This window comes from Lissotriton vulgaris, chromosome 8 (assembly GCF_964263255.1).
Source record: "Lissotriton vulgaris chromosome 8, aLisVul1.2, whole genome shotgun sequence".
Classification (NCBI taxonomy): Eukaryota; Metazoa; Chordata; class Amphibia; order Caudata; family Salamandridae; genus Lissotriton; species Lissotriton vulgaris.
Window position 1 is genome coordinate 199615094 of NC_141696.1, and position 17305 is coordinate 199632398.

Genomic DNA, 17305 nt, shown 5'->3' on the forward strand with positions numbered 1-17305 from the left:
CCATCAATTTAAAAATCAGCGTTTTAAAAACGGTTCCTTCCGTTAGGCTTAGCGTTTCTGAGTCACCACAACAACAATATGTTCAGCAGTTACCTGGCGTCAAGCGGGGTCGACCGACACTGCCACTGCCAGTCTTACCGCAAATCGCCTCGCCTCCTCGCCGCCTAAATAGCCCCAGTTGCAGTAAGGCTAGAGCGCTAACCGCTCTGAACTACAACAGGACCAGGAAGTGTGTCACCAGGCTCGTACCTGACCCGCCCTCCGCTCAACGGTATTGGATACCGAGTCGGACCGGGGCGGGCAGGCTGAATGACAGAGCGCTGGGAGTTTGTTTACCTGATTCGAGCCCCTGGCAGCGCCTAAAGGGAGCGAGTAAGCCTCCAACACGGGTATTAGGATCAGTCAATCAACTCTGACTGTATTAAAACTATTTTTCCATCAATTTAAAAATCAGCGTTTTAAAAACGGTTCCTTCCGTTAGGCTTAGCGTTTCTGAGTCACCACAACAACAATATGTTCAGCAGTTACCTGGCGTCAAGCGGGGTCGACCGACACTGCCACTGCCAGTCTTACCGCAAATCGCCTCGCCTCCTCGCCGCCTAAATAGCCCCAGTTGCAGTAAGGCTAGAGCGCTAACCGCTCTGAACTACAACAGGACCAGGAAGTGTGTCACCAGGCTCGTACCTGACCCGCCCTCCGCTCAACGGTATTGGATACCGAGTCGGACCGGGGCGGGCAGGCTGAATGACAGAGCGCTGGGAGTTTGTTTACCTGATTCGAGCCCCTGGCAGCGCCTAAAGGGAGCGAGTAAGCCTCCAACACGGGTATTAGGATCAGTCAATCAACTCTGACTGTATTAAAACTATTTTTCCATCAATTTAAAAATCAGCGTTTTAAAAACGGTTCCTTCCGTTAGGCTTAGCGTTTCTGAGTCACCACAACAACAATATGTTCAGCAGTTACCTGGCGTCAAGCGGGGTCGACCGACACTGCCACTGCCAGTCTTACCGCAAATCGCCTCGCCTCCTCGCCGCCTAAATAGCCCCAGTTGCAGTAAGGCTAGAGCGCTAACCGCTCTGAACTACAACAGGACCAGGAAGTGTGTCACCAGGCTCGTACCTGACCCGCCCTCCGCTCAATGGTATTGGATACCGAGTCGGACCGGGGCGGGCAGGCTGAATGACAGAGCGCTGGGAGTTTGTTTACCTGATTCGAGCCCCTGGCAGCGCCTAAAGGGAGCGAGTAAGCCTCCAACACGGATATTAGGATCAGTCAATCAACTCTGACTGTATTAAAACTATTTTTCCATCAATTTAAAAATCAGCGTTTTAAAAACGGTTCCTTCCGTTAGGCTTAGCGTTTCTGAGTCACCACAACAACAATATGTTCAGCAGTTACCTGGCGTCAAGCGGGGTCGACCGACACTGCCACTGCCAGTCTTACCGCAAATCGCCTCGCCTCCTCGCCGCCTAAATAGCCCCAGTTGCAGTAAGGCTAGAGCGCTAACCGCTCTGAACTACAACAGGACCAGGAAGTGTGTCACCAGGCTCGTACCTGACCCGCCCTCCGCTCAACGGTATTGGATACCGAGTCGGACCGGGGCGGGCAGGCTGAATGACAGAGCGCTGGGAGTTTGTTTACCTGATTCGAGCCCCTGGCAGCGCCTAAAGGGAGCGAGTAAGCCTCCAACACGGGTATTAGGATCAGTCAATCAACTCTGACTGTATTAAAACTATTTTTCCATCAATTTAAAAATCAGCGTTTTAAAAACGGTTCCTTCCGTTAGGCTTAGCGATTCTGAGTCACCACAACAACAATATGTTCAGCAGTTACCTGGCGTCAAGCGGGGTCGACCGACACTGCCACTGCCAGTCTTACCGCAAATCGCCTCGCCTCCTCGCCGCCTAAATAGCCCCAGTTGCAGTAAGGCTAGAGCGCTAACCGCTCTGAACTACAACAGGACCAGGAAGTGTGTCACCAGGCTCGTACCTGACCCGCCCTCCGCTCAACGGTATTGGATACCGAGTCGGACCGGGGCGGGCAGGCTGAATGACAGAGCGCTGGGAGTTTGTTTACCTGATTCGAGCCCCTGGCAGCGCCTAAAGGGAGCGAGTAAGCCTCCAACACGGGTATTAGGATCAGTCAATCAACTCTGACTGTATTAAAACTATTTTTCCATCAATTTAAAAATCAGCGTTTTAAAAACGGTTCCTTCCGTTAGGCTTAGCGTTTCTGAGTCACCACAACAACAATATGTTCAGCAGTTACCTGGCGTCAAGCGGGGTCGACCGACACTGCCACTGCCAGTCATTGCATTTAAGGAATCGCAAAATTTGCAATTCCTAAAACGCAAACGCAAAATAAGGAATGGCAAATTTAGGGATTCCTTATTTTGTAACAAAAATGTTTCATACATACCATTTAGCGAAAATGGGTTCGCAAACGCCGGAATTCTGCGAATTTCGGCGTTTGCGAACCCATTTTGCCTTGATACATATGGCCCTTTACATTGATGCATCTATGCCTCTGTTATTGCTTTTGTACTCCGTTTTGGAAAGCGGCGCTTTTGTACACAGGGTGTGGAGGGATATGCAGGCTCGGTTTGTATTCGGTTCTCCCCTTTAAGGGGAAATAAGAACCCGAAGTCAGTGTAGAGCACCCACTATATGGAGAGGTATTCAACAAAATGCAAGTCACGTCGCGACAATTTTTTGCATCAAGTAAACTTAAAAACATTTCTAATAAAACGTGTTGTGACTAGAAGATGGGAACATAAAGTCTTCTCCGGTAAAGGTCATAGTAGTCAGATAATTATAGTTGTAGTCACCTGCCGCAGCATTTGGACGAACATAAAGAGCTGGCCTGTGTTTATGAACTTTCTGCCCTCTGTAAGGAGCCGTCTAGTTGAGAAATAGTCGAATCCTGCCATCTAGTGGCTCGATTGTGCACGCGCAGAGAACGGTTTCCTTTCTAAAGCGTTTGACGTTTGTTTAGCTGACATGTTTATTGAAACAACAACCTTGCTGTACGTCTGCGATGTGTTTATTATAAACGTCTTTTAGTTTTGAGTAGTCATGTACAGCATGGCTTGGAGACTTTCAAATGTTGGTAGCAAGGTTTTTTCGTGAGAACATTTCACAAGTCGCATTTCCAAACTTTACTGAGCTTTCGAACTCCACCAGTAAGTTATGTTATTTTCTCTTATGATCAAATTATGTGAAAAGGGCGGCATGGCTGAATGATTACTATGAATCGCCCTATTTTTTCGGTACTTATTGGAAATATAAAGCTTTGTCATAATAAAAAAAAAAAACTAGATAGGTCTTTATTTTAAAGCTATATTGAATCTCGCCCAACTATGTCAGTGATAATTAAAATATTGTCTATTTACTACAGAGGTTGCAGAACCTGAAAAACATAGATGATTGGGTTTCACTCAGACCTGCCACAGACTACAGGGCCTCACCATCTTCCTATAATGTTTATTGTAGTGTATAAGGTATCTGTACAAAGGTGGTCTTGCTCAGCTGTTTATATGGCGTTAGGCCGCTACTACAAAGATGACAGAACTTGCCTAGCCACCAGAGAGAATTTTACTCATTGGCCAGCCACCCCAGCGACTAAAGGGGCTTTCAAAACTATGGCAGAAATTCTGAGGTCTCGCCCAGCAATGACCGAGATTACAGGATTGGTCCATCTGTAACATATAGTACAATGCCGGGTACAGCTCCTAAAACAGGTTATGCGATATTAGGCAACTTCGACAAAGATTACTAGTACCAGAGAGATTATAGGTGCTTGGCCAGCCTGCAGAAGGATTATAATGTATTTCTAATCAATGGCAAAAAATGATAGGGTCTAATCCAGTTGCCAGAGGGACGGCAGCTATTTGGACTCCCACCACAGAGATTTGGTGATGCCAGTTTTGACTCAATTTATATGATCTCGCTGAGCTACGATTTTGATTCAAGAATTATGTCAATTTCCCTTACTATAGAGTCTTGTTCACCAACCAAAGCAGGCTGTACATTATCAAGTATGCACCCGCTACTATGTATATATATATATATATATTTTTTTTTATAGGTTTTTAGCCAATTTACGTAAAGATTAAATGGGGTCTCCCAGTTTTGACACAGATGATAATTTTTTGTGGATCAAAATCTAAGATCATAAGATGTTAGCCATGTACCAAAAGGATTATATTAATTTCTCCATCTATCAAGGCATAGTCTGCAATATTAAGCAACCCCCAGAAAGATTACAGGCCTTTTCTCAGCTACCAGAGAAATTATAAATGCTACAGCAGCCATCACGATAGTTATAAAGTCTTGCTTAGTGATAACATAAATTATAGGGCATTGATCCCCAGTGCCATTGTTTGTAGGATTTTGCCCAGCACCTAGAGAGATTTATATGTTCTTAGCCAGTTGCCACAGAGATGATAGGGTTTTAGTCGGATGCGACTAAGTTTATAGTGACTCGCCTAGCTATGCCATTGATTATCATACAGTATTCATTTGTTATAGGATATGGTTCGGTTATCAAACAGCTTGCAAGATGTAAGGCAACTCCCAAACAGTTCTAGCCTCTTCCCAGCTTTTTAAATGAACTCGGTTCTCCTTCAGCCACCACATGTACACGCTGCTGCAGAGATCTACAGTGTAAACCAGCAACTGCAGTTGTCAGATCTCAGCTCTCCACTGCCCAGGATGGGATGCCAGCCGCGCCAGGGGGTGTACAGTGTCGAGCAGCTCCTAATGCTAAAACCTTGGCCAAGTATCACAAAGTTATAGGGAAGGAAATCTGTGCCACGATCAAAGGCACTCGAGCCGCCAACATCTTGTTCCCAGCGAGTCCCAGGCAGCTGCCAGAGCCGGGCGTCCTGTTTGGCAGCCACCCCTGAAGGATAGATTTCTGTCTAGGTGAAAGGTGCTCCTTACAAAAGTGATCCAGTATTCAGCTCATATACATTTGCCTTATGTTTATGATCATTGTTATTTCGTGCTGACACCCTGAGAAATGTTTTGTGTGGACTAATCCTTCCAGAGTGTACACAGTTATCTTTACTGCTTATATAAAGCCAACCAGTGTCTGCCTTTATATCTAATACCTACTGTGAATGATCCCTGCCTGTGTGCCAGATTTCCATGCATGAAGCTGCTTAACAATTGCTCTATTGTATACTTTTTGGCAAAAATAACAACACGATTTTTCTGCTTTCAGGTGCAAAGATGGCTTGAAAGGATTCTCCTTCTCAGCACTGAAGTAAGTCTGTGAACCGCAAGCCTGGAGTCTTTTTTGTAATCCTGGTCTGTGCCAGCGTGGGAGTGGCTAGTGGAATTTAATTCAGTGTGTGGATATTTTATGACATCGGTGTACAGCGTAGGTCCATAGGAGGACCTAATGCATATTAGATAATCAGCATTTCCATGTAATACAAATGTACGTTCTATCAATGTCAATGGACCTCATTTACATAGTGGGTATCCTGAAAATGTGGCATGGATCCAGACCTTCATTGAAAAATATATGTGGCCTCCTCAGCAAGATTATATCAAAATGTGTGGGATTCCTGGTTTTGGTCTGGCTTGAATGTGCAGCTGTTGACAGACTGTGAGAATCACCAGGAGATGGGTTTTGTCTCTAACCACATGTTGGGAGCTAGGAGTACATGTTTTGATTGGGCAGAAAATGTGTGCTTCCACCATCTTGAAATACTCATATTTCCCCCTTGTGGGCAGCATAGCAGTCCTCTGCATTGTATTATGATGTAGTGGATTGTAGTTGCATTCAAATGGCATGTTTTACCCATGACAAGGTGCTAAAGTGCTTTCAGTAAATAGGTAGAATTCCACTTTGTAGGTTGTAAGTGGTTGGTGGGCTGTATGCTTATAATATCACCTGTTTGGTAAGTGTTTTGTGTTGTGCACATTAGAGGTGCTCTTAATGTTTTATGTAGCTGTGGTTGGGTGGGGAGAGGCATTAAGAAGAGTGAGAGATACTTAGGCTTGTGGCAAAACTGGAAGGGTTTGGACGGTGGGATCGAATTGACATTTCTCATCTAGGAGATATGTGGCAGGGTTCAAACATTCACACCTTATCCGAGTTACAGGCCGACTTCCACCTACACCAAACCCAGTTCTTCCACTTCCTGCAGATTTGCCATGGCTTGTCGTCGCACCAGACTGCTCTGATGGAGATCCCTGAGTTTAGCCCTATGGAGGTTTAGGTCCTTATGTCACCTTTGGGACAGGGGGAGTCACACAGATCTACCGTTCCCTGGTCATGAACTCCCCTGACTTGTTCCTGGCCCTCCGCTCTCACTGGGAGGCTTGGATTCGTGGCTTGGAGGATGGGAAATGGAGAGAAGTCTTTCCAACTTCGTATGATCCAACTAAATGCTCTTCATACAACCTATTTGATGCTTGAGCGGCTTTGGAAGAAGTGTGGCTCAGGGGTTAGAGGCGGCAGACCCGGAAGCTGAGATCGGCCCTGGACCAGGGTTCAATTCCCCGCCTCGGCGGGTCTTGGGCTAAAAATTCCACAGACTCGATAATTCTCGCTCCGGTGCCTTCTCGACTCACAGGTTCACACTCTGCGACTCTGGGCAATAGCTTGCTTAATCTCCACAACGGCCCCTCGCGGCGGGATGCCTGACTTTCACCTTGTGGATACCCTGCCGGGGTTATCTCACAGGGGAATACCAGGACGGGTTCCCTAAGCAAGCGCCGGGAAACCCACTGCGGGTAGCTGTGCGCTATATAAGCTCAAATACATTTACATTTACATTTGGAAGGTGGGTAGTCTGGCAGCGCCCACTTGCCATAAATGTGGTGCTGATAACACAGATTTTTATCATGTGTTTTGGCCATGTTCCATAATACAGTAATATTGGTCCCAACTTTTGGGGGTCTTGCCAGATGTGTTGGGTAGGCCGATAGGTTGTACACCTCAGATTATGATTTGCAGTGTACTGGAGGACTTGGGCAGCAGGAGGTCTGAGAGATACTTGGTGGGTTTGGGTACCCTGTTGGGGTAGCATGATGTTGCCCGGCACTGGACTACCCTGATTTGCATGCGTGGCAGAATGCCATGGACTGGTGTTCAAAGATGGAGGAGCCAGTGTGCGCAGCTCGTGGTTACCCACAGAAACATCGCAAAATATGGGGTATATGTTGGGAACTTTTTTGGCTAATGGGAGTGTGATGTGGATCCTTCTATTGTTCTATGGTCAGGGGTTGTCGCTGTTTGCCTCTGCTTTCTTATGCTTGCTATGTTTGCAGGCATGTTTTATTTCTCTGAAAACCAATAACATACTTTATCTTAATACTTCTTACTGATACTTCAACAGCACTTTTGATCAATTCCAACAGCGTTCTCCGTCTCCGTCTGTGCACCATTGGAGAATGCTGTTTGAAATGAAAAAAAGTGTTGTTGGAGTATTGGCAAGAAGTGTATCAAGTAACTGGGACAAAAAAGGTCGTAGCAAAGTTTTCAGGGAAGCTGAGCGCACACAAAATTTCCTTTATGAGAGAGGCACAACATTTGAAGTGATCGAACGATTCAGAGATAAACGTATAGTGCCAAAAAAACTGAAGGCTACTATAAATCTAACCTGTGTACAATCCCTTTGAAGCAGTGAGATGCAACAATATAGAAAAATGGAAGCTTTTCAACAGTGCTGATTGAAAAAGTAAAAGCGTCTTTGGTCCTTAAGAGACCTCAAACTGATGAAGTCGAAACGCGTCGATTTTCTCTGCGAAAAGGGAGTTGAATAAATAAAATGTAGTCTTTACTTTGGGCAAACAAAGGACTGTGATAGGTACCCTGAAAATTATTGTCTGTCAATCCCTAAACCTTTTGCGGGCATATAAAAGTCTTTCCAAAAAACTTACATTCAGCATTGACTCTTGCTGGTGAGAAATACAAGACTGGTTTTCTTTGGGTTAATCTCATTCAGGTGTCAAATTAGGTGTTCTGCATTAAATAGAATGTTTTGAAAATAGGTATTGTTTAAAGCAAAGTCTGTGTTGATGTCATTTGAATGTCACAAGTATCTGTTTTTAATGTATGATATGTCATTATGATTTGATCAGGCTCAATAGCCCTTGATACCTTTGTTCTAATTTTTCTAATGTGTTTGAGATAAGAAAAAGTGTTTTAAATAATCAAAAGATTGGTTAATACACAACCAAGGTTTCAGGTAATTAAAACCCTGAACCGCAAATAATAAAGTTGTGAAGAATAATTTCAGCCAAGGCTCAACAAATGTCTATATATTACTAATGTGGTCTATCCTTGGGCTAATTTAAAGGCCCAACCCCTCAAGTTTCACTAACTCCTGGTGAAGGCAGTAATCTTCCACCACTTTGAGGATTGTGCTTTAGGCGACCCTCCCGGTCCAACAACATTGCAATTCATGAGGCAGGCCTATGTCATGGCGCACACGCATGATCCATCTTTGCCCAAGATAACAAAAATAAGCATTAGGGATCCAGACATCATTTAAGTTATGCATTCAGGGCAGGGGTGCATTACCATGCATACGAATTTTCCATCCCAGCAGTATATAATATCCCTACTGTTGTGTTATGAACTTTACAAAGTTTGTACGAAAATTGCCATAACCCTACAAAAGCGGTACTGGTCCGTGGATCCAAGCATGTGACCTGTAGGTTGCACACACATCTCTGCAGCATCTGCATTCATCCACTGAGCTGTTTTGCTGCCTTCACCTGCTTGGACCCATGAAAATGAGAGATATTGGCATGGACAGTCAGGAATCCGATGACTGCACTCCCATACATTACAACATTGAGCAGTGGCCTGGAGGCCACTTTTTGTGAATAGAATCAGGATTTATGCTTTCATGTCTGTGTGGACCTAACAGAAATGCAGCAGAGCACATTTTGGTAATGTAGTTCATGTGGTGCTTCGAGTGAAGGGCTCGGTGGTATGTTTCTAACATAAAACCATCAACTCATTCAAGGATTTTTTTTTACTGTGATATCTTTTTATGACGATGGGCCTGGTTTAACCTTTTCGACGCTGATGACGGAACCGCTCCGTCATCAGCCGTGGTAGCGCTGTGCTGATGACGGAGCGGTTCTGTCATGGCCCGCACACAGCGCCTGCGCGGCGCGGATTCCGCACCTACGCTGGGCGTTCCATTGAGCGGGCGGGTCCATGACGGAACCGCTCCGCCATGAGCACAGCTCAACCGAGGCTGGTGACGGAGTGGTTCCATCACCAGCATGGCCGCGCCGCACGCCCGCCCCGCCCCCTTAGCGCTGCGGCGGAATAGTCACCGCAGCAAAGGTGTTAAACTTTGGTGGATTGAACACTCCGTCACAAATGTGACCCGTACCCCCTCCATGTTATTACAAGTGGACTATTTCCTATGACACTTCCAATATGGCTGATGTGATAGTCATCATGTTTGTGACGTAGTGGCCCATCCTCCATACTACAAATCAGGCCTGTGGCCTTGGAAACACTGACAGATGCCTGGCATGCTTTACACCTGCTGTGGCGCCTGAAAAGGTTGTCAATAGTAGTGCAATAAAATCCCATTTGTTTCAATGGAAAACAGTAAAACACCTTGATGGCCCTTGTTCATGCAGTCCCCCACTCATCTTAGATAGCAGCAAATTATCTTCAAATATTGACTGTACTAAAAAGTAGCTTAGTTGGCCGGAGATGAAATATTGACTAAAGCGAGGATGTGTTCCCTATATCTAATGCAGTTTATTGACCTAAAGGCTTTTACTATATACACTATTCAAGGTAATGTTGTGAGATTAAAGGAAACCCATGTCCTCGCCAAACATACAGAAAACGCTTTTAGAGAGCTTTGTAAGAGCTGCGCGCTTTAAGGGGCAGAGTGCTTTCAGTAAGCAACATTTGGCGTTATTTATCTTTTTGTCTTCTATCTCAACTAGCAGCTACTCCCATTAATCGTAGAAAAGTACATATTTGCTTGTTATGCTTGTTCTGTTTTTCTTTAGTACTTTGCTTTGTTTCCTGTAACCCCCTGCCATTTTGTTATTCTGTTTTCTCTTTTATAGTTCTTTGCAGTGTTTTCTGTAACCCCCAGTCATTGTTGCAGTGCTGTGCAGTGTTTTCTGTAACCCCCTGTCATTTTGTTATTCTGTTTTCTCTTTGTTATATATAGTCCTTTGCAGTGTTTCCTGTAACCCCCAGTCAAATCCTGGATGCCACACTACAGTCTGTGCTGCTCCCACTACTAACTTTGGAGCATAGCATTTCCATGAGCACTCACACCCTGCAAGTTTTATTTGATGTTTTCCCAACTCTATTAAAGTGATCATTGTGCAGGTTCCCATAAAGATAATGACAAGGGTTCCTCTGCTACATAAAGGCAAGTTATATTTTACACAATTTTGTGCCATGTCACTTAAGAAGACAATTGGAAGTAATTCAAGAAATTCAATGAGTATCTCTGCCCTGATGAATCATGTACTTTTACTGCTAGTGACGAGAATGCTAAGACAAACATTATGTACTTTACCGACTTTTCTTTCATCTAGTACGAAAAACATTCAACTACCAAGCTAAGTTCACATCATATATTTGGAAATGCTGTTCCATTACGCTTTATATAGTTCTCGAAAAGGACACAGATTAATTTAAGATTCAGCTCCCTACATTTCAAAGCCTGTGTTGCAGGGTCTTACTAATCATCTGCTGTCTCTCACCTGTGAGAAGTAATTTAACAGAATAATGTATATTCTTAGTTTCTAAGTTTTTGTAACTCCCAGAAGTGTAATTTCACTGTTGGTATGCTTGTAGTGCAGTTGAAAACCAGTGCTTCTGGCTCTCTTTAGGTCTCGGCTAGACAGCGCATGCGCTGTCTTGAAGAGACATGTTGTGGGCTTTAGTCCACCCACTGGCTTCCCTTTTCCTTGCTACATGGTCTTTCTCATATTCTTTGTCACCATTTGGCCCTGGTGTGCATGATCATGCCTCTTCTTGTCTTTAGTCCTCCGCAAAAACATGGACCAGGTACTTGTAAACATCCTCTGCTCCCGTTTTTACGACCATTTTTGGACTTACTTTTTTCTTTCTATTTCAGCACTCTACACACTGCTCGTGCTATTATCAGTTCTGTCTTCTCCTAACCGCTATCATGCCCCGTCCAAGATCACCCTCTCCCCTGCCACTGCTTTTCTTATTGTTGTGGCTTTTCGTAACTCCCACCTCCTTCTTCCCATCTCTGCTTGATCCCTCGCACATTCCAGTCTTTGTCCCATCCACAAATCACCCCTCCCCATCACTGCTTTTCCCTTCGTTGCTGCTTTGTTTGTTTTCTCCACTTCTTTCCTCCCATCTCTGCTTTCGCCCTCGCAACTCCTGGTGCTTGCCACGTCCACATATCACCACCTCCCCCATCACTGCTTTAAACCGCCATTGTAGTCTTTTTCGTTCTAGTGAGTGGTGGTGTTCTGTCTCATAATGCCCTTTTAGTCTATAGCTGCCATGGTGATTGGACTTTTTATGCATGGCTGGTATTACTTGGCACACGTGTAGTCTGTTTATTTTCCACACGTGTGGGTACTAGGTGTGTGTGTGTGTGTGTTTATACCATATGTGGTCATTCAGCAATGACAATGGTGTTTATAGCTGGAAAATCAGACCTCAATTGAATCAGATCTGCGTTATCACAGGGCATGTCAGAGCTCCTAAATTGCCTGTGTCTTCTTGTAATTGCATAGCCCCAATTCTCCAGTGTAAAATGATTGAACTGTCAGTTGCCAGTTCAAGATACTAACCCACGCCTACAAGGCCTCCACAACCTGGGACCGACCTACTTCAACCTCTGCCTGACTTTCCACCAGCTTGCCAGACAACTGCGCTCCGCCTCCCTCGCCTCCCCCTCACTCACATCGCCTGCATCCGCCGAAGCCGTAGTAGAGGTCATTCCTTCTCCTACCTCGCTGCCAAGTCCTGGAACAACCTCCCCCACCACTTTCGAACTTCACCTTCACTCGCAGACCTCAGCACATGGGTGATAAAGCCACGCGATATAAGTACTGTTTGATTGACTGATTGTTTGTGTCTCACCTTGTTGCTTCTCATTTCATATGGTAGGGCTCTATTTCTTCAAATTTCTCCCGTTGGGACACTTTCTTACTTTTTCTGCATTCATGGTGAAGTGTTTCCATGTGCCATTGTTGCTTACCTTGAATTCTATTCAAAGGAGCCAGGCTGAGTCTTGATGTCATCAAGGTCTGCCTTCACCTAGGTGTCCATGGCAAAAGTTGTGTTTTTAATGTGGTTGCCGATGCAATGTATTTCCTTGTGTTCACTGCTGTAAACCAGTCTGACTCTTTGATTCTTTCTGGTTGTTTAGTGCAGTTTTATATATCACCTACAGCACCCGAAAGTAGTGAAGCGCTTTACATTAGCTCCAGTTGCTTTTTTGTGCAATTTTATATAGTGCCAATACAGCCCAACGGTATTGGAGTGCTTTAAGTTAGCACCAGTTCCTTTACACAAGGACACATTATTTCTTGCGGGCACTGGGAGATTAAGTGATTTGAGCAGAATCAAAGATGTTAAGCCGATGCTAAAACTCAAACCTGGTTTCCCAGCTTCATAGTCGGTAGCTGTGGCCCTTACGCCACATACTCTCCCAAGAGGATGTTGTATCATCTCCCTAGCCTCGGCCTCAGTTACACATTTTGTGATTATGGCCAAATCACTTAATCTCCCTGTGGCAGCCTTCCTTTGCTGTTGGTTGCCCACCCAAATCCTGTTCGTCACTGCTTGCCCTGCTGAACTCTGTGGAACATATCCCCTCCTCCCTCGACTCTGCTTTTCACATTTTTGTGCAGTTTTATATTGCGCCAACACCACCCGAAGGTATTGAAGCGCTTTACATTAACACAAGTAATTTTACACGAGGACACTGTAAACTGAGGCAAATCACTTAATCTCCCCATTGTTGCCCACATTTGCTGTTGGTTGCCCGTCAACCTCCCACCAGTCACTGCTTGCCCACACTGAACTCCCATTGCACAGATATCCTCCTCCCCGACTCTGCTTTTCACATTTGTTTTTTTGTGGGCAGTTTTATGTAGCGCCAGCACCACCCTAAGGTAGTGGACCGCTTTACATAAGCACCAGTTACTTTTTTTGTGCAGTTTTATATACTGCCAAACACCACCTGAAGGTATTGGAGCACTTTACATTGGCGCCAGTTTCTTAATGCAAGGATACATTAATTTTAAGCACTGGGAGATTAAGTGCTTTCCCAGAATCAAGGATGTTAAGCTGACGCTAAAACTCAAACCCGGTTTCCCAGCTCCATAGTCTGCAGCTCTGGCCCTTACGCCACATCCTCTACCTGTGGTTCTGTGAAAATGGGCCTTGTTACGAAAGGTCATGGTTCCGCCACGATTTTGGTGATGTCGGACCGTATTTGGCGAATGCGACTAATGTGGAGTGAATTCGTCACGTTAGCTAGCGAATTCACCATTTAGAGATTTCGTTTCGAACATGGGTTCCATTTTGTTTAAGGCCTCCATTTTGTCTTGCCATCACGCAGGCCGACAAATGTGGTTGAACGAATGAAGCAACCTGGCCTTCTTGTATTTGTACATATTAACAGGGTCTTTCTTGACTTCGAGGTGAATTGCAAGAACCTGATTCCTTCGCCTGAAACTGACCCTGCCGAGTCAATTTTCCTGGTTTGATCGTTGTCTGAGATTACCAATCATTGTTCATGACATCGTTAACTTTTAGTCTCCTTACACATGCCTTATCTTGCTCACTATCAGACATTGTTTTCTTTCCTATGTTCTTTATTACATGCATTGTGCCTTTCAATTATGGGTTTGTTCTGCTTGTGGAGAGTGACAGTGTATACCGATAGCCAATATGCGTTTGGTGTTGCTCACAGCTTTGGACGTTTGTGGAAGGAACGTGGATTCCTTACTTCCCATGGTACGAAGATTCAGCATGGACAGTTGGTGAATGAACTTCTTGAGTCACTTACGTTGCCAACGCAAGTTGCGATTGTGAAATGCAGTGCACATAAGAAGATTACGGATGACGTTGGTCGTGGTAATGCATTTGCGGATGAAGTAGCGAGAGAAACAGCGAAAGATGTGATGAGTCAAATGTATGTTGCAGGCCCTGCGAGATGGGTTCCGGATAGAGGAATGTGTGAAGATACAATAGAGAATGTGAAATTGATTCAGGCTGAAGCTACTGAGAAAGAATTGAGCGTGTGGAGAGAGAGTACGGGAATGTTGGACTCGACTGGCTGTTGGATTGAATTGTCAGAACATCAGCGATGGTTGTTGCCTGATGTGTATGTGCTTCCAGTGGTTACGATGGCACATGGAATGGCTCACATCAGTTCGAAAGGGATATGTAAGTTGTTGGCTCCAGTATGGCAGAATGCTGGAATTCCGAAATGTGCTGAGAATCTGGTGAGAAATTGTATGGTTTGTATGATGCACAATCCTGGTAAGGGAACCCCAACTCCAGCAGGTCATTTTGCTCCTCCGACGTGTCCGTTTGAGGTTCTACAGTTGGACTTTATTCATATGGAGAGATGCAACAACCTAAAGTATTTTCTTGTGGTTGTTTGTGCCTTTTCAAGATGGGTAGAGGCTTACCCTCTAAAGGATAATACTGCCTTACCTAGAGCTAAGGTCTTATTGAAGGAGTTTTTCCCTAGGTTCGGTTTGCCGAGAATGGTATGGAGTGACAATGGAAGTGAATTTGTGGGTCAAGTTATGAAGAAAGTGTGTGCAGGTTTGGGAATAAGGCAGAAGTTTCATGCCGCAAATCACCCCCAGTCAGCTGGTTTGGTTAAATGCTACAATGGCACTCTTAAGTTGAAGTTGGCTAAGATACAAGCGAGCTCTGACCTAGCATGGCCCGATGCCTTGCTGTTGGCGCTTTTGTCAACAAGGACGACGGTGCATTCTCGCATGGGACTTAGTCCGTATGAAGTGGTCTTTGGACGTCCGGCGAATGTTTGGGGTGTGCCGCGGCCAAAGAAATACAGCGACATTGAGTACCCTATGTTGGTTGACTATCTACATGATTTGACTGCTAAATTGCGTGTTCTTCACCAACAGGTGTATGATACTTTACCTTCAGCTTCTGTGGATGCGGGAGATTCCATCCAACCTGGCGACCAGATTTTCGTCAGGAATTTTCAGAGGACGAAAAACCTTGAGCCGAGGTGGACTGGACCCTATCAAACTCTTCTGGTGACTCGGACAGCTGTCAAAGTTTCCGGAAGGAAAAATTGGGTGCATGCCACCCACACCAAAAAGCTTCCACTTCCTTTGCCGTATGATCAATTCATTGCTGATGGTATTCCCGATTCAGAAGGCGAGAGAATTGTGAACTTTGTCCCTTTTAGTGATGAAGGACCGGGTTTTAGAACCCAGCGGCGTCAGGGAGAACGCCTAATACCTTCGAGTTCCCCTGTCTTGGCAAACAGAGACACGGGATACTTCTTGATGACGTCAAAGACCAAAGTTTATTGGCTGCAACCAGGAACAGAGATCTACGAAGCACACACGGGTGGTTCGCCAGAGACTGCACAAATTCAGTAAGCGGAGCATGGTCTTTTATGCCAAAAATCAAGCCTCAGGCAACATTTCAAATTAGCATTCGGTGCATACAAAGTGACCAATGACAGTGTAACATTTTGAAAGTAGCGTATGACGACAATCTCAGTCAATCCCATTTTCCGTTGTCCAGCCCACCAGAAATGACCACGCACATTCCTAGTTTCCTGTTCGATCAGGCCGGACAAACCCATCATAAAACCTTCGACCCAAATCAATGATTATGTCGTAAAGTAAAGGCAGAAACAGATTGGAAAGGAGATAGAAAGGTGGGAGCAGTGTACCATAAACTCGGGCACGTCCTGCTCTTTGATCTTTATCAGACCAGCTGCTGAACAAGGAACTGGCTCAGCGAGGTCAGTCTCGGGCAAGGAGTCAATTCGACCAGGTCACCCAGAAGTCAGCTAAGGCGTACGTGTCTCAAGGACTCGTTCGGCCACAGTCATCGGGCCTATGTTAGGGCAACCACACAAAATGGCTGCCGTATACAAAATGGAACCCGGAGGTTCAAACTAAATCCTCGAATACAGAGTGTTCTCCTATATCGATCCATACGAAAACACTCAGACACGCTACACTCGCCATTTGCGGTCTGCTGACACCAAAATCGTCCATTTCCGACGATCTTTATTGAACTGGTTCGGAACCATCGAACCCATTTCGCAAACCACGGAACCACAGTGATGCGCATTTGAAATGGACTCAGTCTGAACGTGAGGATGATGAAGTTTTGCAAGAAGCTGTGCCTCCATCGATGAGACTTGACACTATGAATCCAGAGACATTATTTCGTGATCAGACTGTTTCTGGCAAAAAGCGCTATAATTTGCGAAGCAGATCGAACTAATAAAAGATCCGAGTGTTTTTGATATTTTTGAGTGGACTATACTCTAACATACAAGAGACTTTTTTGTATTTTTCTTTTTTGAACAACCATCCGGGTTCAGCTGTAGGGTCGCGGTATAAAGACTCAGGGTTGTGAGCCGTGTGGACGCAAAGTCAACGGTTCCGTTTTGTTCTAGGGTGTTCCTTGGACTTACAGACGCACACTTGAGTGAAAAGAAACAACTGCCGCGAACAGCACGTTAGAGGATGGAGTCTTTTGTACAAGATAGAGTTGTTGAGAAAATGAATTTTAAAATGAGATTGTGTACATTGGTCCGTAACAGATGTTTTATTATACTGTGTTCTTTTGTGTTTTTAAGTATCACATTGGCTTGTGTGGGTTGGATTATATCTGCTACAGCACTGATTTCTGCACCCACTACTCAACCTATGCTTTCTTCTACTACTGTTTCTTTGCACAAATTCTATACTTTGCTTGAACATGAACAGACACGAAGATCGGAATTCGTAAACAACTCATTCATACAGCTTTTGTATCAGCATCAGTTGGTTGTCAATACGACGAATTGCTGGGTATGTGGTCTTATGCCCCATACGACGGATAGAGGTATGCCATATCTAGTATTGCCTTTTTCTTCGAATGGGTCTGTATGGGCTTTACAGACAATGTTTATCTATGCGAATGAGGTATACCCTATGCGTTCCATGAGAGACAACCCGAGCAATAGTGCTTTGATTAGGGGAATAGTAGATATGATCAGAGATATTGAAGCATACAATGCTATCCCTAAGGATGAAGCACAGGCATATATCGGTTGAAATGTTACTGGATATAGTAT

General features: G+C 44.8%; 1 protein-coding gene across 1 annotated transcript in view; it reads left to right on the plus strand.

Annotated features, from left to right (window-relative positions):
* TMEM135 (transmembrane protein 135) overlaps positions 1 to 17305 on the plus strand; it is a 1155226-nt gene that overhangs the window by 1002271 nt on the left and 135650 nt on the right. The window contains exon 7 of the mRNA XM_086933979.1: positions 5227 to 5268. Coding sequence (XP_086790105.1) covers positions 5227 to 5268 — 42 coding nt within the window. The remainder of the gene's footprint in view (positions 1 to 5226; positions 5269 to 17305) is intronic.